Source organism: Neoarius graeffei, chromosome 3, assembly GCF_027579695.1.
Source record: "Neoarius graeffei isolate fNeoGra1 chromosome 3, fNeoGra1.pri, whole genome shotgun sequence".
Taxonomy (NCBI): domain Eukaryota; kingdom Metazoa; phylum Chordata; class Actinopteri; order Siluriformes; family Ariidae; genus Neoarius; species Neoarius graeffei.
The window spans coordinates 66,479,566-66,506,744 of record NC_083571.1 but is presented as its reverse complement, the minus strand read 5'-3'; the positions used below and the strand labels follow the sequence as shown (position 1 = coordinate 66,506,744).

Sequence of the window (27,179 nt, the reverse complement as noted above, 5' to 3'; positions counted from 1 at the left end):
GACATCACTCTGAAGAACCTTTTCTCACATCTGTATTTGTAAGAGTGCAGAACAGAGTGACCACCAACAAACCAAGAACCATGAAGGAAACTAATCCTGAGGTTGCTCCGATATTGAGTTCCCCAACACACCCCAACCAAGCACTCGAGAACACGAAAAAGCTTGTAATATTGTTGTAGAAGCTGGAAGAGGGTAAAATGTGGACTGTCTGAAGATCCCAAAGGATTGGATTAGAAAACTTTTCTTCAGAGTGACACTGGAGAAGAACTGTGTCAGTTTCTGATAGAACTTTTAACTTGATAGATGTTTAACCATTTTATTGGTGCCACAATAAACTAAACAAAACACAGTGGAGCCATAAACTTTACCATTATATAGAAAAATCTTTGGAGTTGAACATGATTATTCCATTTAATTTAGGGAACAAAACATGATTAAAGAATCATGGACTGAATGGTTGTGTAATGAACCAAAAATAGAGCCAGAAAATGATTCTTCAAATCTAGTCCTTAGGGTACTCCAGAAAGTCCATATTTTAGAAGACATGGTGCTAAGCTGCATGAACATCAGAAGAGTGAGATTTGGTTAGATTGTTGGACAAAGGTTCTAGGTTGTACTTGGCTCCCTCGCTGCCAAGGGGGCACTTGGTTGTAGGGTTTTACATACAGTTCCCTTGTGGCTCTAAATTTAACCTCCCCCAGAGACTAGTATACTTCTAAAACTTGTAGATAATTTACTCGAGAATATAAAAGAGATTTCAAGGCTTCTTTAGATAGTTTAGCTATACTTCTTCCTAAATGGGTTCTACTTGGAACCCTCTCTGGTATGGAGACCCTTTGTTGTCGGGTTTTGCATGCAATTCCCAAAGAAAGAAAATCCATGAAAAAAATGGCGTCCTCAAGGGTTCTTCCTGTGAAGACCCCTTATTTTAGGATTCTGCGTGCACTTCTTATAGAGGGACAAGCCAAAGAATACGTGATGGGTTCGAGATCTAAGCTTTGTTTTTCAAACATTTCATTCAAACTTTCTTTCTGATCATGATGATGATTTATCCAAATACTTTAGACTGTATGATATCAAGACCCCATCAACAAGGTTCTAAAAAGTATCTTCAATGAGTTTGGAAAGTTTAGTTTTCTTTAGATTTCTAAAAGACAAATGTTGTTTATACTGTATGGTTCAGCTCTGTGTTTTTTTAAATGGCAATCATAAAGTTTTAGTAGGTCTTGTTGGTTAAGATAATCCCACCCCCAGCCCCTGACATAAGTGGTTCTTGGTTCTAGACCAGCAAAGTGTTGGTGCTGCTTTTGTACCAGTTTTCCTGGCTGAGAGCAGGCTCTTTAGTTGCCGAAACATGCAAAGCTTGTCAGAGATTAGGCCCCGGCTCGGAACCAGCCCTCAGACTGCCTTGGTGGAAAAGGGATAAATGATGGACAAGCCAAAGAACCTGTACGGAGCACATTGTACATCTTAAACTTTAATTATTGTAATGATTTAGCCAAAGACTCATCGACTTCAAGTGTTCTTTGGATGGTTTAACGATCCTTGGCTTGCTAAAAGGTTTCTACTTGGAACCATGCGACACGGAGACCCTTTGTTTGTAGGGCTCTATGTACGGTTCCCAAAAAGGGACAAACCAGTGACTTTATAAGTGGTTCTAGATTGGACTTTTTTTCTATTTTACAGAAACTGAACTGGGCGGCACAGTGGTGTAGTGGTTAGTGCTGTCACCTCACAGCAAGAAGGTCCAGGTTCGATCCCCGTGGCCGGCAAGGGCCTTTCTGTGTGGAGTTTGCATGTTCTCCCCGTGTCCGTGTGGGTTTCCTCCGGGTGCTCCGGTTTCCCCCAAAGACATGTAGGTTAGGTTAACTGGTGACTCCAAATTGACCGTGAGTGTGAATGGTTGTCTGTGTCAGCCCTGCAATGACCTGGCGACTTGTCCAGGGTGTACCCTGCCTTTTGCCTGTAGTCAGCTGGGATAGGCTCCAGCTTGCCTGCGACCCTGTAGAACAGGATAAAGCGGTTAGAGATAATGAGATGAGATGAGAAACTGAACTTCCTCAGTTTGAATTATTGTGATGTTTTAGCCAGAGAATCTAGAGTCTTAAGGGGAAAAAGGGTTCTTCAAGGGTATTTTAGAGAGTTTAATTATAAGGTTTCTACTTGGAACTATGTGATATGGGGACCATTTGTTGTAGGGTTTACAGATGCAGTGCCTCCAAAAAGAAATATCAAACCCTTTAGATTATATATTTTTTTGAAGATTTGTAAGATCCTGACTGGAAGATATAACTTGGCCAAGAAGCAAGGGTGAAAGGGGTTACAATGGGTTCTCTTACTCACAAAAAAAGGGGAGTTGTCAGGGTTTTTAAGGGAAAATTGCAAAATAAATGCTATACAGAGTATGCCCTTGCTCAAATAGCAAAGGACTGTTTTTTAACTTAAAAAATAACAGAAATTCATGAATTGAGCACATTTTATGAAATCACAGCATGCACCTTGCAAATGCATGCACAGTCAGGGAACAGACAGATCATTCTTTGCTCATTTCTGTATCAGGATCTCCTTTGCTTTGTCTCATTGCAATAACATGAACTTCAAGTTCATCACTAAGGCCTAAAGAGGAAGGCACGGGAGCCGTCAGTTCTCAAGGCGACGAAACTGGTCGCATCAGTAGCTGATCAGCGAGCTAAAAAAAGTGTTCAAGTCATATTAAAAGGCAGATTTCCATCAAAGAGGGTCGACTGATGTGCTTCAAGCCTTCTCTCTTATGTTTGATATTGAGAGAATATTAAAAATTCATTCAGCTTATCAACTATGCACATAGATACATAGAGATACAAATCAGTGCTAATTCTAACACCAGCTTGTAGTTACACATTTTATTTTTTTCTTTGTAAAAACTTGTTTGCCCTTTTTTTTCTTTTGTGATACTAACATGCTGTGGGAAACTAACACCATCCATGGAATGTGTCATTTTACTAACAAATCGTTCTTTTATCTGAGAGTGTACTAACCTTGGTAGTAATCATCATATCTTTTTTGAGTAACGGTCGTTGTTCTGTTCACAGTTTTAATTTCCTTTCTCCCCCCTTTTCCACAAAGCATTCAGGCATTGGACACGCTATGGTAAACAAACTACATTGTTCGGTAGATATCATTCTAATTGTTTCTTAGTTTGGGTTTGCCGTGTGTTTCTTTTCTTTCTTTTTACTGTAGACGTCATAAACCCAAAATAAAGGGGACTTGCGGTTGGTACTTCTCCGCTTACTTTTTTCCAAATCCATTTGTCCCCCCCCCCCACTTTCCCTCCATTGGTTGTTTGGTTGGTTTCTTCCTCCTTTATTTCACCTTTGTTCAGGGCCATCACGTTGAGCCTTTTGCATCAAGCAGTGGTTCACGAGGAGGACCATCTGCTGGCTGATGCTCTCTGGCTTTGCCAATTCTGACCCCATGATCTCAGCATGCCATTCCCAGCATTTTCACTTTCTCCTCAATCCTGGTGCTTTTTACTCTCCTATGTATCTTCAATGCTGTCCTAAAACGCTGCCTGCGCTACCACCCACCTGGCTGTGCCTTTACACAGCATGAAGTGTACAGCTTCGGAGTATAGCTTTATTCCTTTTACTTTGCAAGCATGTGCTAAAAAGAGCAAATCAGCATGAGATATTTTGGTTTCTGCTTTATTTTCTGTGTGGCTTAAACCAACAGTGATTGTATTTCACATCGCTTGCATCTAACCCTCTAATGAAATGTTGTTTTTTAATTTTTATTTTCAATTGAATATAAAACTAAAACGACTAATCAAACTAAAAACTAGCACCTAGTTCACATAACATGTACTAACACCATTTTTGTGTCTACAAAATGACTTTTATGTTACATAAAAGTAGAATACTAACACAAACACTAACTTGACATTGGGCAATCAGTTTGTAAGCTTAACTAGAAAGGATAAATTTAAGAACTTTTCAATAAACTGCAAACCTTTTAAATCTTTAAATGCGTCCTGAACTTAAGAAAGACATGAAAATGGAATTTTTAAAAAGCAGGGAAAAACTTAAACATACAAGATATAGGTTCTGAGCGGTCAAACCAAAATGCTAAAGCTTACAAGAGTATAGCGTGTCCTTTTCCTGTGCTTTGTTGTCTAGGTTACGATATCCGTGGATGGAATTCTTACCACCACGGGATACACACAGGAGGACTACACCATGCTAGGCTCGGATGACTTTTTCTATGTTGGAGGAAGCCCTAGCACAGCCGACCTGCCTGGATCTCCCGTTAGCAACAACTTCATGGGCTGCCTGAAGGAGGTAAACTGCTTGCTTCTGATTTTCCAACTTGCTGCCAAAGAACGTTTTTAAATTCCCAAGGGAAAAAAAAGTAGCACATACACAGCCTGCATTTTATCTCCATCTCCTTTGGGGATTTTTTTTTTTGAGCAGAAATTGTACTTGCAGAACAAGCCACTTTGTCATAGCAAGAAGTAGGCTACTTTCCAACCTACAGCCATGACTCATGATTTCCTGATTGCATGGAAAAACAGATTTTCCTAATTTTTCTCTTTTTTCCATGGAGGTCTGGAACAGTTTTTTTTCTATTTATAAAACATAATTTAACAAATCAAGATGGAAATTTTATTAGGTTTACTTTCAAACTTTGCTTTACCATCTTCCTGCAAAGATGATGTTCTGTCAAGAGTAAGGATACAACTCGATATGAAGACGTTGATCAGATTCGATCAGATTTCTTGCTTGTTTGTTTGCTTGTTTTTGAGAAAGCTTGGCTTAAAGGTTATATGGCATCTGGCTGGAAACTAGAGGAGTGCTTAAACCCTTCAATGCCCTTGGACGAGTCACGTATGTCATGAAATCTTTTACCGCTGTGTCTTATGATGTACGCTACTCGTACACCTCCTTTTATGTACCTTACATGGCTTCACAGTGGCACATATGAATTACAGTCAATGCCTAAAACATTCTTCCAGTTGGATATGTTTTGGTATGGTGTACAAAACAGTCACATGGCCCTGTATTAGTCATGTGGTGTCCTGTCATTGTCTGACACAGTGCGTTATTTACTTTTTTTGCTCTTTTAGTGTGTTTTGGAGCAAATTATGGCAAGAAAGAGATATACTGCAGGAGAAGTGAGGGACATAATATTTAGGGAGACACAGAACATAGAATTGGGAAGTAGTGATGAGGATGAAAGTGGAAATGAGAGAAGTGGAAGTGATTATCAGGGCAGTGGTGCTGATGGATCATCTAGTGATGGCAGTGAGGACAGCATACCTGATTTGGTCATCAGAGGTAGGAGGCAAGCTGTAGCTAGAGGTCTTGGTAGAGGTAGATGTAGAACTAGAGGTGGTGGAAGAGTAATGCCTAGAGGGAGAGGGCCATGCAGGTGAGGTGGTAGGGTGCATGTACCGTATGTGGTGGTACACATGGTGGAGGACATGGTATGAGAAGAGATAGTGAGACTGAGAATGATGATGAGAATGATGATGCTGTTGTTGGGGCTGGTGGAGGAGGTGATGGTGAGGCTAGGAATCGAGGTGGTGGTGATGATAGGCATGATGATGAAGATCATAATGATGATGATGATGATAATAATCAGGGAAACCAAAATGTATATCAGCCAATCTTTAGAGAAGCATGCATGGAACAGCAGCCAGTCTGTTTTAATTATGGGTGGCAGCCAAGGGGTTAAGGATTGGGATCCTACAGGACGCAACAAAATAGTTGCAGGAATGGGAGGATTATACTTTCACTATTCTTCCAGTGCACTCATATATGAAGCTTGTATGACAAAGAAAGACCATGTTTATTTGCATGAACATACAGCATTCATATTTGTTCATTCATCCTTAGTAACTGCCTTGTCAGGATGGTGGTGGTTTAAAATAGGTTAATATTTTGGGAAACCACATAAATTTGTTTGAAAAATCATGGGCAGATACAGAGAAAAATAGTAACTGTGTGAGTGAGATTATATAAACAGTCCTGCCTGCAAATGGCTACTTGAGATCATTGATATAGCTGAGGCTGAGAAACTGTCAGAACTGTCAGATGCAGACACCATGCTTACTTTTCTACATCTGGGATTTTTACATGAAACCTTTCAGTTTAGGTTTGAAACCCACACCCATTTGGGGTTTCAATCTGAATACAGATACAGGTCCCCAAACCTCTCTAGCTAAGAAAATCCACTGTCATAATTTGATCAAGTTGCTGGCTAGCTACGTGACCGAGGAATGGATAAGGTTCTTCATCAGCAATTCTACAGCAACATTTCATTTCATTCAGCTTCCATTTTGAGAAGCTTTGGTCCTCGATTTAGCTCAATTTATGGAAGAATCATTACCAAAGGAAGAAAAAAATTCCCAGTTTGCAATACATATGACCCAGAACTTCAAGAAACTCATCTAAATTTGAAACTCCAAGGTGAACTGAAGGTCACTCAGTAAACTGCCCTTCACCATTCTTAACACTTTTCAATGTTATTCCAATCATGGGACAGATATTTAAAATTTCCATCACCTTTTTAATGGGTATTCCGGACATCAAAAGCCATTTCACAGATTGCTAGACTTTCTAAAAAGCACTTCAGTACTCGTCTCGTCATTTATCTCTTAATTTCAAAAAGTTCAATTTCTACTCGCCAGTAGAGCCTGGCTATTTTTTCTTTCTTTCTCGCTGCATCTTTACAGCTGTCCTAGATTACAGCCTCCCCTCCCCACCTCCAGTCGACGAATCTGTCCTCACTGAACCTTGAAGAAAGTCCTATGGGGACTTTCCATAACTAGCACTTGGGTTCTTTAGCACATGGCTGCTCTGCTCTCCTTCTCGAGCTCATTAGAGAGCTCTGCTCATTAAAAACAAAAGAGCCATGGTTTAAACAATGACATTTTAAACACACCGTAAAAATATTAGTACCTTTATGGAGCAAACATTCTCATTCAATGTCAAAGTTAACTTTTGAGCTTCTCATCAATGATGTCCAGAGTCGCGTCAAACATTTGCGAATTAGAAGCTCACAGGAATCTAAAAGAGGTTAAGATTCATGTCAAGCCAAATTGTGCTGTTTTTTTCACACACTCACCATGTATTCATAAAGAGTCAAGAGGATTTTGCGACAGTGTCCAACAATGTTTTAACTTTGCTCCAAATTAACATCACACCAAATGCGATAATTGAAGATGAAGGAGTGTGTTTCTCAACCCAAGTCGTTAGCACAGCAAGCAATTACTTGTGCTTGGTTTACAGAGGCGGCTGCTTTAATCAAATAATGAGCGAGAGCAAAGTGATTGAGAACACCTCATTAACACCTCGGCGTGAACTCGTTTCTCATATGATGGAAAATAGATTCCTCTCACACGTGATCATATTTTTCCATATATGATTAATATGTGGGTAATATATGATCATGTGATAAAAAAAGGAGTTGAAATTCCATTTCAAGGTTATGCCCTGGATGTGAACTTGATTACATTCTGTAATGTGAAACATGATTCGTGTGCAGAAAATCATATGTAAATAAATCAATAAACTGTAAAGTAAGTGAAAGTAAATTAATCATATGCAAAAAAAAAGAAAGAAAAAGAAAAATGAATCCTGGAACACAGAAAGTAATCAATGGTGTAATAAACTCGTGAGAAAATTAAAAATTAATGGTTCATTTTGAAAAAAAAAAGAAATCTGACATGAAAATAAATGATTCAGGTCCAAAAAGAGCCATGGGGGGGGGGGGATCATGTGGGGAAAAAATTACATGTGAAAAATAAATTGTCTAAAAACATGAACATAAATAAATGAATCACCTTTGAAAAAAATATGAAAATAGACGAATCCTGTGTAAAAATCACAAAAATAAAGAAATTGTGCAACAATAATGAAAGAACAAATAAACACATGCAGGACATATGGAAAATGTGTAAAACAGCATGTGAAGTCTGTAAACACAAACAAAAAAAATTGCTCTTGTGAATCATGTGATTCACATGTTATGAGGCACAGAGACAGCTTTCACTTTCAGAAAAGCCCTTCAGAAGGCTGTGTGGAGCTTCCAGGCTGGGGTTCAAACCAGATGCTGTGTACATCTGCAGCCAGGTTCTTGACACGGTTGGCCTCTGATTGATCACACGGGCTCGTGGTCACGCTCCTGAGTCTTGGCATTCCCCCGTTTCGACTCCTGGCTCCTCTGTTCTGATGATGAAATGTTGTTGTGGTAATAGCTTCGTTGTCAGTTCTCCAAGCCAGTGACAAATGAGCTTGGTGCGACTCTCCTGGCTGGTTGGAAAACGCCGGGCTTGGAGCTTCGTCCAATTTTGCTGGGCTCTAAAAGGTGCCCTTTGTCTCCACTCCCCATATTGATTGCATTTTATTGGCAGTATCTGCTGTGCACTCGGGCGATGTGACTAAAGAATTGCAGGTGTACTACCTGTTTCTTTTTTCCCTCTCTGGATAGGATCCAGTGCCAAGCAGTTCTTCTCAAATTGCTATTTGTTTTCTCCCTGTAGACTTCTTATGGTTGTCATGCTGAAATGGAAGAGCTGATGGAAAATTGTACCTGGTACATACTCTCTCTCTCTCAAGTGTACGCACATTCTCTCTGTCTCTCTTGACTTTGCTTGCACACTCTGTTTCACACTGAACAGAAATAATCTCAATGTCACCAATTTGGAGGCAATTGAGAATGAGCTCAGACTGCAATTTTATATATATATATATATATATATATATATATATATATATATATATATATATATATATATTTTTTTTTTTTTACATTTTTATGTTCAGCATCAAGTCAAATAAGCACCAAGAGCCAAGTTTCATCCACTCTTACCCTTCCTTGGTTCATAAATGACAACCAGGACATATATCAATATAGATTTCTATAGGTTTATATACTTGCTGTCTTTGTGTACCCATTCCAGATCAGCTCCAGTGAACGCTTCTTTGCCGCATGCTAATACAGTCCCACTGGACATGTCCCTGTTTTTTTGTAGAATATTAAGCATGCCAGCAGAAAAAAAGGCCATTTACTGTAAAAATAAAATATTTTAAGCAACATTGCATGTACAGACAAGAAAACTTCATTGACTCGCAAGTCATGCAAAAATAAAGCTCTCTCTCTTTGATCGTGAGCTTAGGAATTCAAATCCCAATGATGACATGGCCATCTGTGGCCGACAGCAACAGAAGCTGAATTGCTCACTGGGTAGGAAGAATGGCATATGTTCGCTCCCATGTCAATCACAGCAATACAGCCAATCAATCTCAGGCATCTGCGAGCTCTTGTATGTGGAAGAGGGTAGACAGCGCTTTTCTTCCGAGTGTGTTGCACTGCCCTGTGATGCAAAAGCAGAAGTTGAAAAAATATATTTGACTTGCTTCACATGTGTTGGAGAAAACATGTGTTCGTGCCATACACTCAGTGGCCACTTTAATAGGAACTTGTTCTTGATTCTAAGATTCCTGTTCTTGGCTGCAGGAGTGGAACCCAATGTGTTCTTCTGCTGTTGCATGCTGAGATGCTTTTCTGCTCATTACACTTGTAAAGTGATTATATGAGTTGCTATATCCTTCCTGGCAAAAAAAGCTCGAACCAATCTGGTCATTTTCCTCTGACCTCTCTTATCAACAAGACGTTTGCTTCCACCCACAGAACTGTCACTCACTCAATGTTTTTTTTTTCGCACCATTCTGTGTAAACTCTAGAGACTGTTGTGTGTGAAAACCCCAGGAGATCAGCAGTTTCTGAAATACTCAAACCAGTCCATCTGGTTCAAACCAACACCCATACCACAGTGAAAGTCACACTTTGAGATCCCAATTTTTCCTGTTCTGATGTTTGAAGTGAACATTAACTGAAGCTCTTCATTTGTATCTGCATGATTTGATGCACTGTGCTGCTGTCAAGGGATCGGCTGATTAGAGAACTGCAGAAAACAGCAGGTGGGTGTGGGGGTGTTCCTAATAAAATGGCCAGGGAGTGTATTATCTAATTATCAATAATTGATCAATATTTAATGGTGCATCTGGTAAATACAAACGTGGCAGTTTAGCATAAAAGTGAATGGTTATAAGGTGGTAAGGGGATGATTTTTATCAGAACATTGGAATAATAGACAAAGCTGTTTTCTTTCTCTGGATCACAAATGGGCTCCACAAGATTCATTTTAGAGACAGGCTCAAACAAGTCAGCTTGTCTCTGCTCTGATGTAATAAGCCAGGACAGCATTGACCTTTTGCCATTTTGTATCAAGAGGTGTATTGTGTCAGGCTACATCATTTCAGATTAAAAGTAACTTGGCTTATGTCTTCACATCATGATGTTCGAGTAATAGTGAACACATGGAGTGAAATTCTGGGAAAAGAGTTACTGTGTGCTTGGCTTCTTGGTCGAATGTTTTTTTTTCTCTAAAAACAATGCAATTAAATTTAATTGCTTTAGCATTTTTTAATAATGGATATTGTAAATGTACACAAAGCAGCTTTACAGGAAAAAAAATATGGCTGTATCTCACTAATGGGCAAGACAGAGGCTACAGTAAAGAAGAAAAAAATGAGTCTAAATGGAGAGGAAACTGTAAACTCTTCTGGGTGACACTCAAGAGTGTGATTGTAAATCTTTAAACTATACAGGTGTAGAAAAATAAAGACAAACTGTACTGTGTTGCGGGTGGCATGGTGTTGCAGTGGTTAGTACAGTCACCTCATAGGAAGACGGTTCTGGGTTTGAACCTTCCAATCAATGGGGTCCTTTCTGTGTGGAGTTTGCATGTTCTCCCCGTGTCTGCATGGGTTTCCTCCGGGTGCTCCGGTTTCCCCATAGTCCAAAGACATGCAGGTCAGGGTAATTGGTGGCTCTAAATTGACTGTAGGTGTGAATGTGAGTGTGAATGGTTGTTTGTCTCTATGTGTCAGCCCTGCGATGATCTGATGACTTGTCTAGGGTGTACCCTGCCTATCGCCCATAGTCAGCTGGGGCCTTTCTGTGCAGAGTTTGCATGTTCTCCCTGTGCCTGCATCCGGTTTCCTCAGGGTGCTTTTGTTTCCTCCCACAGACAGTCCAAAAACATTACATTACAGGCATTTAGCAGACGCTCTTATCCAGAGTGACGTACAGCCAGGGAGAGGTTGGGGGTTAGGTGCCTTGCTCAAGGGCACTTCAGCCATCCTTGCTAGTCCAGGGAATCGAACTAGTTACTTTTTGGTCCCATAGTTGCTTCTCTAACCTTTAGGCTCTGGCTTCCCCATGTGGATCCAGTCAAGACATGTGGATTCAGTCAAGTGGCTACTCAAAATCCCCCATAGGTGTGAATGTCTGTGATGGTTGTTGGTCTATGTGTTAGCCATACAATAAATTGACAACCTGCCCAGGGTGAATCCTACCTCTTGACCGAAGTCAGGTGGGCTTAGCTCAAGCCTCCCCCATGACTATGATGGACCAGCAGGATAGATAATGAATGGATGAATGGATGGATGGATCTACTGTGTTGCATTTTGTGAATAAGAGTCAGATGAGGAAAGGATGGTCTTTATGATTACAGCAGCAGTTCACAGGAACAAATCTACAGTATGAAGGTAAGATTATCCACTGAAACAAGCAAAAACTATTTTTGGGAAATGAAAATCTTTAATGCTGTGGTGGGACCATCCACAACAGCAGAAAGTGCAGAGCTCCAAGCCGAAGCTGAGCATCGGGATGAATAAGGCATGTCCTGAGGCAAGCAGCAAGCATCCAGCAGAGCTGACGGATAATAATATTTACATTTTCTTTTCTGGTATTTGGCAGACATTCTTATCCAGAGAGAGTTACACAAGTGCTTTGGAATCTATTTGGAAAACAGACTTCCATGTTTATTCTAGTAGAGATCAACCTAAGTGCAAAGATACCAATAATCTTTGCACCCATGTTCTGGTTTCAACCAGAAACTCCTTCACTTCATCCATCTCCTTCACTCTCTGGGCCAAGGGTACAGTGGATCCAGTGGCAGCTGGTAGTCTTTCAAACAGGGGAGGCTGGTCGGTTACAATATTTCCAGATTTTAAAAGAAAAAAGAAAAAACACATCAATTTTGCCCATACTCTTGCCTCTGATCTGGCTGATTGTTGGCAGGGTCACAAACTGTGAAATAACAGGTTCTTTTGGCCCATTAGCCTACTGTCCAATATACATGATGGTGGTGTTGGGGGGGTATATTTTAACATTTTATATTTTAAAATTATGGCATGTTGTTTAAAAATTGATCATTATTGAAAGCAGCTCTTTGTCAGGAACCTCAGCAGTAACAGCAGAGTGTTCTGGAATAGGCACAAGCACTGACCTTGGGGAGCCAAACATAGAGCTGGGTGCCACACATTTCATTCAATGACACTTTCCCTATATTTTACTTATTTTGACTGAGAAATGTTTTATTGACAATTTTGATAACCCTTCACTTTTAATCCAGGTCTGTAGTGTGAAATGTTCTCGTCTGTGTTTTTGTTTAAAAATGTTTTCCAAATTGTAGCTGTGTTTAATTCATATCCAGAAAAATATATATTCCAATATAATATACTCAGCATAAACATTTTAAATAGATTCTATATTTTTGGTCCATCCATGACATATTACTAAAGTAGCCTATTTACTGTTGTTGATGTGGGTCACTTGCTGTTAGCCAATTCACTTTCTCGTACCAGGAGAGCTGAAAGGAACGAGTATTATTCCCTACCTTTTTCACCAAGTCAATTTGAGGCGTTGGTCTACCCTGCTCTTTAATTTTAATTTTTTCCTTGAAAGGAAGACTGGCAAATGGCTTCGCCAAAATTAAATCAGCAATGCTTGGCATCCGTGCGCAGCTTTCTTGCTAGCTGACTAGCCCCCTCAAGTTCAAGTTCAGTCACTCAAATAAACGAAATTTCTGGAACTAAGATAGCAAACTTGACAACACTATATTTACACTTTATTTACAATGAAAATATATACAAACTAAAAAAGCTGGTAGAAACCGTATGTAATGAATGAAATCGAAATGTAAGCTGATCTCTTACAATACATCACAGCACTTGCGAATCCGCATGGGACTGAACTGAGATTCACCGCTGCCTGTCTATATTTGAAACAAGCTGTCAATCAAAGAAAATATCCGGCCGCTTTCACCAATCACCAGTCTCCTCACGGAAAGCTTTGCCATGTCCCTCCCACTGTGAGGCTGGGAGTCTGGTGGGCGGGCATTTTCGCAGTATTTGTCCAATAACCGTCTTGCATTTTGAGATTGAAAAGCGCATACCGTAGTTCCCAAATGCCATTGAAGTCCACTGAGGCTGGGAGTCCGTGGGGCGGGCGTTTTCGCAGTATTTGTCCAATAATCGTCTTGCATTTTGATATTGAAAGCGCATAGCTCCCAAATGCCATTGAAGTCTACTGAGGCTGGGCTGCATCGCGCTGTCACGAGGGGGAAAAACTCATGCACACATTAGGCGAACTGGGGAAAGTTATAACTGAATGATTTCGCACTGTAGTTGGGTTGAGCACATATATTTCTATGATTCTGGATCTGAAATAGCAATGTTATAAGGTCGGCTATAACATAAGCCTAGTGCAATTCATCCTACACGATGTTCTTCATTTTTAGAGGAGGCTGAGCCTCCCTCATTGTCTTAGAGCAATCGCCCGTGAGTGGATCTGAAGACTGTCCTGGGGAATACTGGGTACAAGGTGGAGATACAGCCAACATGAGACCAGTTCGTTCCACCAGAAAGTGCAAGAATAAAGACACAGGTTTTTTTTAAGCTATTTGCACAACCAGGAGAAGTTTAGTTCCTTCATTAATCTTCTTTATGTTTGGAAGTATCACAGGTCAGGACGTACACTACTTGTGACTCAAGGGCTCAAGCCATTGAAGAGAATGCAGCTGTGGAGTATCATGGCTGAGCTTGGGAAGCTTATCAGCAGGTCAGATATCTGCAGTCTGGGGCAGGTATATACAGGAAGATCAACTCGGGGTTAAGTTCTTCATCAAGATGATGGAGAACTGAACAAGCACCTTACAAGTACATATGAAGAAAAGGTCAGATTCTTCTGATGTTGCTGATGTCTGGCAGAAATCTGCATTACCAACTAATACTTGCAACCTAGAAAACACCAGTGGACCAGACACAAGTAGAACCTAGTGGCATGACCCCCAGCATACTGCTCACACAGTTGATTGCTTTGTGGTCACAAATGAAATAGATTTAGATATAAATATGAACTGATCCATCTGCGGTGTTCCATCTTTGGCAAGTTTAAACATCTTTATCTTTATTATGTTTAGCTCATTAAATTTCACTCTGAGAGTTGAGTACAAGTCCCCTTGCTGAATAAGCAACCATGTGTTCTCAATCCTGTTCACATCAAAACAGCCTTTGTCTGTGGAGATTTCCTCTGTGGTTGAGAGTTCGACATAACCAGCCTTCATTCTATCACCCATTTGTATTCACCTTCATAGTTTGGAAAAGCTTGCAGCACTTCTCAAGGTGCTATATTTCTGAGATTGATGAGTCATGTGCAACAGTGCCTCTGGGATAACTGCATCAAACTAGCCAACCATAGAAAAGTTTACAGACTGTTTGAAGGACTGACAGAATGCCTCAGTAGGAGATCTTGGATTGTATTCAATCAGTACTGTTCGTGGAGAAAAGGCTCATTACCATTTTCACCATTTTTTTTCCTGCTAGTCCTACTTCTAGCATTTCTTGACATGGCTGCACTGTTAGAGCATCCGATATATTAAAGTTGATGGAAAAATGCTTGCACATTTGGTTTAGAACTTTTCAAAAAGACTTAGGTTCACTGTTCTCTGAAGACTAACTGCAGTTTATTTTTAGATCTTAGGGTCTTCTTTTTCCTCCAGCCATCTTCTTGCATTTCAATCCAAACCCTCAGGAGAGATCTGGGTCATACCTGGGGTGTGCTCAGCTGTGTGTTCTTATTATATCTTGGCTTGCATCACACATGTACACACAATGCACTTGTTAGACTGAATGGTGCCCACCTCACACACCAACAAGTTTTCTTCAAGGTCGCACACATGCTCCAAGGTGCTGTTCTTGGATAATGGTGGTTGGCTCCTGTTCACCCCAGTGGCTGGATTGCTAAGGTCTCTGGAGCTGGAGTGTATGGTAAAGGACACAAAAGTCACATGTCAGAGACTACATGAGAGCAACAGCTGGTCTCACATAGGTAGTTGTGAGAGGATCTGCTGTAACGTTTGTGAGATGTTATGCCATAGCCAAGAGACAAGAAAAAGATAGAGCTTCAGGAGGTGAAACACTGTAGTATAAATTTAATTACATGAGTATTATTTTATGATGGCCATGCAAGGCCTCTTAAATGAGACCACAATATGAATCCAGGGTCCATGGAAGTGTGTCTGTATTGGATGCTGTTGTAATCCATACCAAAGTTCTGCAAACACAATTTTTGAGATGAGATGAAACTTTCATGATATTGCCATTTAATGTAACTATACATCTTTTGTACCTTCTGTTCGAGGAAAATTCTTTTCTCTCATACTTCTACTATAAATGTTGACTTGTCTTTTCCTCATTGTGCCATGTCTGTTTGGTTTCTAAGGTGGTTTACAAAAACAATGATGTTCGGCTGGAGCTGTCCAAGCTAGCCTTGCAGGGTGACTACAAGATGAAGATTCATGGTGTGGTAGCCTTCAAATGTGAAAATGTCGCCACTCTAGATCCAATCACCTTTGAAACACCAGAAGCCTTCATCACATTACATAAGTGGAATGCTAAGAAGACTGGTTCCATATCCTTTGACTTCCGCACTACTGAACCGAACGGGCTTCTTCTGTTCAGCCACGGGAGGCCAAAACAACAGACCAAGGAGGCAAAAAGCCCCGTTACTCTAAAGGTGGACTTCTTTGCCATTGAGATGCTGGATGGTCATTTGTACCTGCTGCTGGACATGGGATCGGGCACCACTAAAACACGAGCAGTCAACAAAAAGGTGAATGATGGGGAGTGGTACCATGTGGACTTCCAGAGAGATGGAAGAACAGGTAAAATGCTTTCCTTTTCTAAAGCCTTGTTTATCAAATAGCACAAGTAGAAAAGCTACAGTCGTTAAATGTTGAACTTAGGGTGACTGTTAATGTTGACTTCGCTAGTTAGTGAGGTATACCTGGTGTTTTATTGTGAAATTAGCACCTAATTAATAGCAAAATCTAGCAAAAGAAAATCTGTGTAAATTACAAAAATTACCATCTGGTTTGTTTTAATGATAATGTAACTACAAATGGATAAAAAGTAAAATGCAGTTTAATTCATAAAAAAGTAATCACTGGAACATTGCTGTGATATAAGTGGAATAAAACACTTCAGAATGTTTTGTTATATGGAAATAATCAAATTCGGGCTGGGTTACAATAACCCTGCTTCATTGCTGCATCACATTGTTGATTATTTTCCGATAACAGCATGACAGAGAATCTTTTCCTGAATGTTGCAAAGAAAAGTACCCTGTGTTCTTTCATTTCTCTTTTCTTTTTCCATGCCTAAGACATTTTTTGAGACATAATGAAACACAAACACTAGTAGCCTTTATTATACTTCTTTTCTTTTTCTCTTTTTCCTTCTTTTGAAGCGATTATCCTTTTATCATTGTAGATGACAAAGTGCCACAGAGATTTAAGCAAACTGTTGATAATCCGAGATGATTTGAGCCATTTTTGTGTTATCTTTTTCTGCTCCTGGGGAAAATATGTAGCATCTGTATAATGTGAAGCTCAAGAGAGCTGCTTTCAGCCATCAGCCTAACCATCCGGATCTCAGGCATGTTTTTGTGGAACTCATTTCAGACGCAGGGGTTTTAAGTTCATTTGTCCCTTGGCACCTTCTCATCTTTAATGACCCTAGGCAGGTCCTTCGCATCTGGCTTTATCTCCATGGTTTTAAAGATCTCCCCGTTTTCAAGTTTCCTTATGGCCAGGGAAGGGATCATCAGTCTGAAAGCGTGTCTAGAGCTCTGGCAGATCGGCTCCTCTCTCCCACTGTGTGTCCTCCATGCCCCGGCTCTCTGGCACCAAGCTCCGTGTTCATTTGCTTATCTAAGCAACAATTTGTTAGCATGTGCTTGTGGCAAAGGCCTCGCAATGTCACACTGCAAATTAAATTCACCCTCACCAACCGCTTTCTGTTTTCCACTCCATCTCAAGAGCGGGAAATCACATTAGTCGTTTCATTACCCCGAAAGCCACATGGAAACTGAGGACCTGAGTGTCGGCAAAACTGTCGCTATGCTTGTAGAAATTTTCTCCTTGCTCCTTCTGTTCTAGTGTTGAATGTTTTTAAGGCTAATGAGTCTGAGGTCTAGGTTCGTCAGAGGTGAAGGAGGACAATTTTAATGACAAGCTTAATGGCTGCTTTTGCTCAGATCAGCTTGATATCCTTCATAATGGAGCAGAAACACAAAAGGAACAATGTGGCTGAATTCTGTGGCTCATTTCCTGACTATTATTTGCTTTTTTTGCCTTTTATTTTTAATGGGGACCATTTTCATTTGAATTCTTAAAACCTACTCAGAATACAACTGCATTTAGATAAGTGTATTGTGTTTGTTTGTTTGTTTTATTTTTGAAAGATACACTACCATAATAAATTTTAGTTCTCTTGTCTAACTTACATATTCGATTAATAAAATCCTAAGACACCTCTCCTTGACTTTCTTCTTGCAAGAAATTAATGAGACCGTCAATGACGGCATAGCTCACTCAGGCCAGTCTAGTCCAGAAGGAATGATCTAAAGTGGGCCACCTTGTGCAATAAATTTGCAAGCTATATACACTATATACAAGCTATATGTAGAAACTATATAAACATGAGGAATACCTACCTATTTGCCAGAAAGAATCCAAAACACTGAGGAATTGACCAAGAAGAAGTGATTTTTTGTTGAACTGCTCATTAAGGCTTAATTAGTCCATAACTTCATTACCTCACCTGGGACGGAGTCCACCGGGGGCAAGGTATTGTTTTCAGTGGGATTTCTTTCTTTCTTTCTTTCTTTCTTTCTTTCTTTTGTTTTTTGTTTTTTTGTTAATCATGTTACGGGAAAACGGCTGGACCAATATTCATGAAACTTTCAGGATAAATGGGCATTGGTCTCAATTAGAACCTCCAACATTTTGGGGGTCATCTGGTCAAGGTCAAGGTTTTTGTGGCTACTGCTTCATATAGAGGTGGTAGCCACTATGTCATTATGCTGTAAGAATGTAAGAGTCGGCTACGAGGAGTACAGTGTGTTCTGATTGGCTGAGAGCAGTAAGCAGTACAGTGTGTTCCTATAGAGATCTTGCAGTCACGTGACCGGAAAGTACACAGACGGCATCTTGTCGGGCAACAACACAGCTGAATACTGCTGCACTCGTGTACAGAATGGATCACTTTCAACCTACGGACTACACGGCTCATTTTTCTAATGCACAGATAATTAGACATATGTCTAAAATAAATGGTCTACAGATTTGTGACCCTTATGGCTTACCGGACGGAGTTTTCACGACCGTGTCAGTGGATCTTGAACTGCCGGAGGTGGAATACCCAGACGTGTATAATTACCTAATCAACTTTCCTTCGCTGTTAAATATAATTTAAAACTACAAACATTACATGAAGCATACAAAGACGGTGTAATTCATCATACACATTATCTGTAAAAACCATGCACAATGTTCACTTCATACATACTAGATTTTCATAAATTTGTATGAGGATAATGCAAAAAGCGCCACTTTCAGGAGTAAATCATACATGGCATATATATTTATTTATAAGTCCTTATAAGGATTGATCCTTATATTTATAAGGATTTACTACTAAGACAGTGGTAAATTCTTATAAGTTCTTTACTGTTTTTTTTCGTACCACACCGCTAAAGACCCAATCCACCCCCCGCCCCAACCCTCTTTTCTCAGGCTCCCACTTCCCTGAATTTTTTTATTAGAGCAAGTCATAAACTTATGCTGCAAATAACCACATGGATATACTGAAATAAATACATGACGAACCTGAAATGAAATGGTCACTGCACAGGTGCCAGTGATTGCTCCTTCCAGTCGGTACCCATGCCTTGTTGTTGTTGTTTGGATCAGCCCGGCCGATAGCAGCAATCCATTTTGCGCGCCTGTCAGGGTCCCGTGGCAGCCTATGAAACTTTCTTCCTGTTTTCTGACCTTTCCTGTTGTGGCATTTATATGCCATGCAAGTATCCGGCATTGTGGCACGGTAATTTTTGAATATTTCGGCAAAAAAAAATGAAAGTCAGCGTCGGAAAGGCGGCGGAAATATGGCGCTTGACCGCCAAGATGGCGTTTGTCTACAATCTGGAGCGGATGTGACGTCATATGCAAGTGCTCCATTGCCTGAGAGCAGCAGAGAATCAGAATCAGAACCAAAGTCAAAATCAAAGTCAAGGTCACCAAAAAGGTCAAAATCATTTTTTCACGATATCTTCCTTCATATTCATTATCATTCATTATGCTACCGGGCGAGGTTTGTTTTGCCTGGCAACACTTGTTAATAATTGTAATTTAGCAAATCTGGGTAGAAGTTATATGCACCCTAGGTCCCCCTACCTTCATGCCAGAAACAATCAGAATCGGTGAAGAATTGAGGGAGAAGAAGCGATGTGTGTGAAAACTGCTCATCAGGGGTTAATTACTCCATATCTTCATTATTAATTGCAATTATGCAAATTTGGGTAGAAGCTATATGCACCCCAGGCAGACCTACCTTCCTGCCAAAGAGAATAAAAATCAGTGAAGAACTGAGAGAAAACCACCCACAGAAGAAGTGAAATGTGGCTGATGCTGGACGGACGACGGACAACACATGATGGCATAAGCTCATGGCATGCTTGTCAGCCAGATGAGCTAATAATCCCAAAAATAAACTAGACAGAAAAAACACCACTTTTTAAAAATGTTTATCTCGTGAAATGATGCATATGTAATTTATGCATCTCATTTACCCAGTTGGACATGAAAAAAATTTATATCTCAGTCATTTACATGAATTGAATGGGAAAAAAATATTTGCATTCTGGGCCTCATTCCTGAGCTGGTCTAAATTTACATATAAGGAGACTCACTAATGTGAACCTCAGTTTATGAGCTTTGTATCAATGAGTTTAGTGCGATTTTATTTCCAGAATACACTGTCAAATTTCAAGCTTCCCATATTTTTCAATTCCCCACCAATTTAATGAACTAATGAACATTTTGTGAATCCAAAGCAAACACACAAATTACGACAAATAAAACTCATCTTTCAGTTCGTTAAAAAAAGTAATGGCACCCCAGGAGGAAATGTGTATTAGTGCATATGGCTGAGCTGCATTACTGAAAAATTTACTGCAAACTGTGCTTAAGAAGCACTTTTTCACCATTTAGTTGTCATTTTGTTTTCAGCTCTGTGAGCTTTACCTTTTATGGAATTTTGTGGGTGTGGTTAAATGTAAATCTTCTGTTTTGAATGCGCCTGGTAAGTTTAAACTTACTGGTGTTTATCAACATATATGGAAATAAAAGTGGGAAATGAAAAACGTTTAAATATTACCTTATGAAATGACTGATGAATGAATGAATGAATATTGACATCACTTTTGGACTTGAACTTGCTGACACTGAATCTGGCTTTTTATTTTATGCATATGCAGCACTGATAACGTCAGATAAAGTCGTATATTAATATAAACTGCTTTGCCAGACGTCTTAATCTGAGTGTTGATTTTAATCAGAGTCTGTGAGTATCGTTCTCCAAACACAGACCAGTTAAAGTCTCTTACTGAAACATAATCCTTTTCCAAACACTCGCAGGAAGAGAATTGCAGTTATCACACTCTCTCGAGTATAATGCCATCTCTAATGGTCTCAAAACCTGACTCTCCAAGTAATCCGAGTCCAAACCCTGAGAGCTAAAAATTCCAGCCCAAACACATGCTGAAGTATGAGCGTGTCCTCCAGAACCTAACCCTGAACCCCCCTAAAGCTTGCCGAAGCCTTATTAACGATTAATAGATTCTGTTGCGCATTAAGCTTTCATAAATTATATTTCGGTGGTTGTGTAATAAGTATCACATGATTAAAGGTGAGTACTGTGCATTCTGATCGACATCGACTCATACTTTGCACTCCAAATCTATTTTTCTTCCACCTCCTCGTTTTTCCAGTCTCCCTATCTCGTTCCACATTTCGTCCATTTTGTTCAGCTTCTTTCCCTCCACCCTCCCTCTTTCTCTTCTCTTCTCGTCTCTCTTTCTCTTTGCCTTGTGTTGCTATGGAAACGAGAGCCAATTTCCTCCAAGGACCATGCCTGTTACCGTGCCGACTGAGATGCAGGATAATGCAATCGGCTGTTTCTTTTTTCCCTCTCGCCTCAAATCCGTGACCCGGGTGTGCACTTCGCCTACGCTGGAACTCACCAGCTCAGTAGACACCCGATGGGATACAAGCAGCGGGCAGCTCACAGAATGCTGGACAAACACTCCGAGTCATCAGCTCTGATATCAAAACAATTCAATTAGCAGCCCAGTCGTCAGAGGCGCACCCGGTTTTCTAACTTCCACCCTTTATAATGTAGCAAAGCTCCTGACAGCATGAACTCACACACAGCACAGGCGATTCGTCATGTTCATCCCACATTGTCCCTTTGAATGTTATGAATAGTTCCATTTATCATGCTTTATCAAATCGGAGACATTGAGACGGGTTGGGAAGAATGCCACCTGCATAATTTACTCATTATCATCCCAAGGGAAAAGAAACACAGAGAATGAAGAATATTAAAGTGAAAGTGCCAGGTCCAAGCCTGTGTAGATGGTGCACATGAAATCAGAGGGGATTGTTTTCAAGCAGATTTCTTCTTTAAGACAGTTTCCAATAAATCCAATATGCCACAAACTACGGCATGCCATTTGAGGTGAAAATAAAATCCATAAATATGACACGATTGATACATTTTTATTCTCATACCTTATATCTTCTTATTCACACGTCATTGAATTATTTATTTATTTATTTATTTATTTTAAATTGTCTCTCGCTTTTATGATCTGCCAGTATAGAAAGTCATTTTCTTCTTCAGTCCGCATTTTCTGTCCCAGCAGCCAAAAGACTTGTGTACAGAACCCAACTCTGAATATGAGCAACTTTCCACAATTATGTCACCAACTCTGATTATTGCTCTTATTTGGGGGGGGAGGGGAAAAAAAGAATATGGCATAGCCAAGCAACTGGAAGTAATCTGTTTTTTGTTTGTTTGTTTCTATTTATTTATTTATTTATTTATTTTGAGCCAAAGCCTGCACAATATTTACACAAATTTTGCCAGATTGAAACAAATCCATCTTTGAAACAAAATCTTGTCAATCCATTTCTGGTTTGAAAAAAAAAAAAAAGCATCTGGAAAATGGCTGCCAGTGGACTGACTTTCCCAGAAAGGTTTTGAGTTAACTGTGCTTCAGCGTGTGTTATTATACAGGTCTTGGCTGGTTGTGTGTGACCCTTGGGCTATTCATTCTGGGACCTTTCTCTTTTGTTTAATAATGCATCAGATGAAAGTAACATTTAAAACAGCCATCTCAGGAGTGTGTGAGTCTCAGAGTGTGTGCTGCATTGGGGTTTTCCTCTCTATGTCACATGGTTTATGAATCCCCTCAGTAGCTGCTCAGCTCTGAGCAAAGGCTGGTGAGAGACTGACATAAATGGCAAGGGAGCTGTGGAAATAATTAACCAAATGACTACTGTTACTACTACTGCTGCTGCTGTTGCTTCTACTGATACTAATACTACCATGATTACTAATTCTACTACTATTAGTGCTACTGCTGGTGTTGCTAGTACTACGACTATGAATAATAATAATAATAATAATAATAATTCTACTGCTACTACTACTGATGCCACTGCTACTACTATTAGTACTAAGACCAATATTATGACTAATTCTACACCACTACTACTGCTGCTGAAGGGTAGTGGCTAGGCCCTGCTTGGAGCTGGTCTAGAAAGGAGCTGCCAGGCACTTCCTTCCCTCCACTAGCCTGGGTGTACACCTTAGGCAAGTGTTAGCACACCTTAGCCCTCCTGACCCTGGCAATGGTCCCACTGCCTTGCTGGTGGCTAGGGATAGCCAAAGGCTAAGGGAGTAAACCCTAACAGAAAATCCGGAGTGGAGCCCCGTTCGGCAACCTGATGTAATTTTTCAGTGTTTGGCAACTCCTGCAGTCGACCTGGTACCGAATATCCTGGCTACACCTCTCCTTCGGACTCTACCAGGAAGACCAAGCGGGGGACTCTGAGACATGGGCAAATCAGTCTCTCCATATACATTGCCCAGACTAGCGCATGGAGAGGTAACTTCAACGTTTCATTTGGCTTTGCCTGGCATGGAAACAAACTGGGAAGTGGCAGTTTACCGTTTCTAAGTCATGGCTCAATTGGTGTAGAGCCAGATGCCAGGGGTCACTTCCGACAGTGGGAGGGACTGTTTAGACCCATTGGATAGCTACCACCCACTTAAACTGGGCAGCCCCCAGTCAATAAGGTGCTTTCCCGCCACCGTCTGCCTGTCTTGCTAGGGTGAGCAGGACTTAAGCCTGGAAACAGACTGACAAGTGGACTGCGACATCTCACCTAAGAATCAGATATCTACCCAAAGAAGGCCAGCTCTCATTCTTGGGAGATGGAATGTTAGAACGATGGTAACCGGCTTAACTAAGGATATACACGACATGGATGGACCACGCAAGACAGCTATCATCAGCAGGGAACTTGAAAGGCTCAATGTCTATATTGCTGCCCTACAAGAAACCCATCTAGCTGGATCTGGAAGTCTCAGGGAGAAGGATTACACATTCTTTTGGCAAGGCAAACATGAGGACGAACCAAGAGAGCATGGAGTTGGTTTTGCTGTAAGCAATAAGCTGATTCAGATGGTTGAGCCTGGCTCAATCAAATTGGAGTGCCTCATGCACATGGGACTCAATACTGACTTGGGTGGCATGGTGGTGTAGTGGTTAGCACGGTCGCCTCACAGGAAGGAGGTTCTAGGTTTGAACCCAGCGGCCAGCGAGGGACTTTCTGTGTGGAGTTTGCATGTTCTCCCAGTGTCTGCGTGGGTTTCGTCCAGGTGCTCCGGTTTCCCCCACAATCCAAAGACATGCAGTTAGGTTGACGTGGGGTGGCCTTGGGCTGAGGTGCCCTTGAGCAAGGTACCGAACCCCTGACTGCTCCCCGGGTGCTCTGGTGTGGCTGCCCACTGCTCTGAGTGTGTGTGTGTGTTCACTGCTTCAGATGGGTTAAATGCAGAGGATGAATTTCACTGTGCTTGAAGTGTGCATGTGATGAATAAAGGTTTCTTCTAGCCCTGATTCTAAGGACATCTTCTACAGTCATCTTGATAAAGCTATCAATAACATTCCAAAGAACGAAGCTCTGATTCTTCTTGGCAATTTCAATGCTAGATTTCATGACTCTTGGCCCACTTGCCTCGGTCATTTTGGAGTTGGCAAATGCAATGAAAATGACCAATGTCTTTTGGAGCTCTGTACTTACCACCATCTTTGTATTACAAACACATTCTTTGCTGCAGAGATGCAACATAGGGTCTCATGGATGCACCCAAGATCCAAAAGCTGGCACCAACTAGACCTTATTATCACACGTCATGACCATCTTAACAACATTCGCATTATAAGAGCAAACCACAGTGCTGATTGCGACACCGATCATACCCTCATCTGCTTGAAAGTCCAAATGCTTCCGAAGAAATTACATCATACTAAAGATCCTGCCAAACCTCGCATTAATACTGCTGCCACTGCTATTGAGGAGAGACTCTTGCTCTTCAAGGCTATTCTGAATGCTAAACTTGAACCTTGTCAGGAACTTGATACCCATGATCACTAGCAACATATCAGGGACACGACTCATGCAGCAGCACGTCAGGCTTTTGGCAAAAAGGAACCCAAAAGCCAAGATTGGTTCAACGCAAATATCGCCATCCTCCAACCACTAATTGAGGAAAAGAGGAATGCCATGCAGAACTACCAGCGCTACCCTTCACCAAGCTCCTTAGATGCTCTCCGCCAGGCCAGAAAACGCACTAAAGCTGAGTGCAAGAACTGTGCCAACAGCTTCTGGATGGGTCTCTGCTCTGAGATCCAATCAGTTGTTGATAATGGTAATATCAGAGGCATGTTCAAGGGCATCAAGAAAGCAATCGGACCTACACAGTCTAAGTGCACCCCATTGAAGGCATCAAGCGGGGAGATCATCAGTGACCAGTCCAAAGTGATGGAGTGCTGGGTAGAGCACTATAATGAGCTCTATAGTGGTATAAGTTTTGTCTCTCCCTCTGCTCTTGACAAGATTGAAAGACTTACCACAATGCTTGAGCTTGACGATGTTCCAACTAAAGATGAACTCTCCGAGACAATCATGGAGTGCTCATCTGGCAAGGCTCCTGGACAGGACGGCATCCCAGCTGAAGTTTTCAAATGTGGTGGAAGTCAGCTGCTTGACACTCTCTACCAGCAGCTTTACAAGTGTTGGGAACAAGGTTCTGTCCCACAGGAGATGAGCGACTCAACCATCACCACTCTGTATAAGAATAAGGGTGACCGTAGCAACCATAATAACTATCAGGGTATCTCTCTACTATGCATTGCTGGAAAGTTGTTTGCCCAAGTAGCACTCCATCGCCTAAAACTGCTTGCTGAGCGGGTGTACCCTGAATCCCAATGTGGTTTCCGCTCCAAACGTTCTACAGTGGATATGATCCTCTCACTGAGGCAACTCCAAGAAAAGTGCAGAGAACAGCAGCAGCCACTTTTCATTGCATTCATCAATCTAACAAAAGCCTTTGACCTGGTCAGTAGAGATGGCCTCTTTCAGATATTACCTTTGATCGGTTGCCCTCCAAAACTCCTGAGCTTCATTCAATCATTTCATGATGGTACACGGGGTACGGTACAATATAATGGCAACATGTCTATGGCATTTGATATCACCAGTGGTGTGAAGCAGGGCTGCGTACTGGCACCAACACTGTTCAACATCTTCCTTTCTGTCCTCCTAAAACATGCATTCAGGTCTTGTGACGAAGGAATCCTGTTGCATACTCGAACTGATGGAAATCTTTTCAATCTTGCACGTCTTTGAACAAAGACAAAAGTTCTCAAAGTAACCCTTCGTGGCTTCCTCTTTGCTGACGATGCTGCCCTTGTTGCACATAATGAGGTAGACCTTCAGCATCTTCTTGACCAGTTCTCCAATGCATGCAGTGATTTCAGTCTCAGCATCAGCTTGAAGAAGACAAAAGTTATGTGTCAAGGTTCTGAAACTACGCCTGTCCTCACCATCAAAGACTACACCTTGGATGTCATGCCACAGTTTACCTATCTTGGCTCTACTATCTCAGACAATACCTCTCTTGATGTGGAGATTGGAAAAAGAATTGGGAAGGCTGAAAACAACATGGCCAAGCTTTCATCTCGAGTGTGGGAGAACAAGAAACTCACCACCCAGATCAAAATTGCTGCTTGTTGTGCCTGCGTTTTGAGCACTCTACTTTACAGAAGTGAGTCTTGGACCACCTTTGTTAGGCAGGAAAAATGATTACATATCTTCCACATGAGATGCCTTCGTTGCATTCTGTCCATCTTATGGGCAGATAAGGTCTCCAATAGCAATGTTCTTGAAAGAGCAGGCATTCCATCCATGTACACCCTCCTCAGGCATCGCAGACTGTGGCTGGGCCATGTTCGTCATATGGAAGACAGTCAAATCCCCAAGGACCTCTTGTACGAGGAGCTGGAACTGGGGTTGAGACCTGTCGGCTGACCCAAGTTATGTTTCAAGGATGTCTGCAAGAGAGACATGCTTGAAATTGATTTACCACCTGCAGCTTGGGAATCTCTCGCTGTGAATTGAAGCAAATGGAGGACTGTGTGTAATCAGGCACTCGAAGCAGGTGAGCACAAGCTTAATGCTGAAGCAGATGCAAAGAGGGCAAGGAGGAAGGCATCAACATCATCAGCATTTATTTGTGAGATCTGCGGCCGTATCTCCCTCTCAAGAATCGGCCTGGTTAGCCACCAAAGAAAGTGTTCGCAAACACGCTAAG

The 27,179-nt window shown here is 41.1% G+C and overlaps 1 protein-coding gene across 9 annotated transcripts in view; it reads left to right on the top strand.

The window, feature by feature from the left end:
- The window catches only part of LOC132883485 (neurexin-1a-like), a 602,912-nt gene that overhangs the window by 185,241 nt on the left and 390,492 nt on the right, over positions 1–27,179 (top strand). For 4 of the 9 annotated variants that reach the window (XM_060917169.1, XM_060917165.1, XM_060917164.1 and 1 more), the window contains 3 exons: positions 3,106–3,150; positions 4,155–4,316; positions 15,613–16,054. In XM_060917169.1, coding sequence (XP_060773152.1) covers positions 3,106–3,150; positions 4,155–4,316; positions 15,613–16,054 — 649 coding nt within the window. The remainder of the gene's footprint in view (positions 1–3,105; positions 3,151–4,154; positions 4,317–15,612; positions 16,055–27,179) is intronic. The other 5 variants (XM_060917172.1, XM_060917171.1, XM_060917170.1 and 2 more) reach the window with 2 other exon arrangements.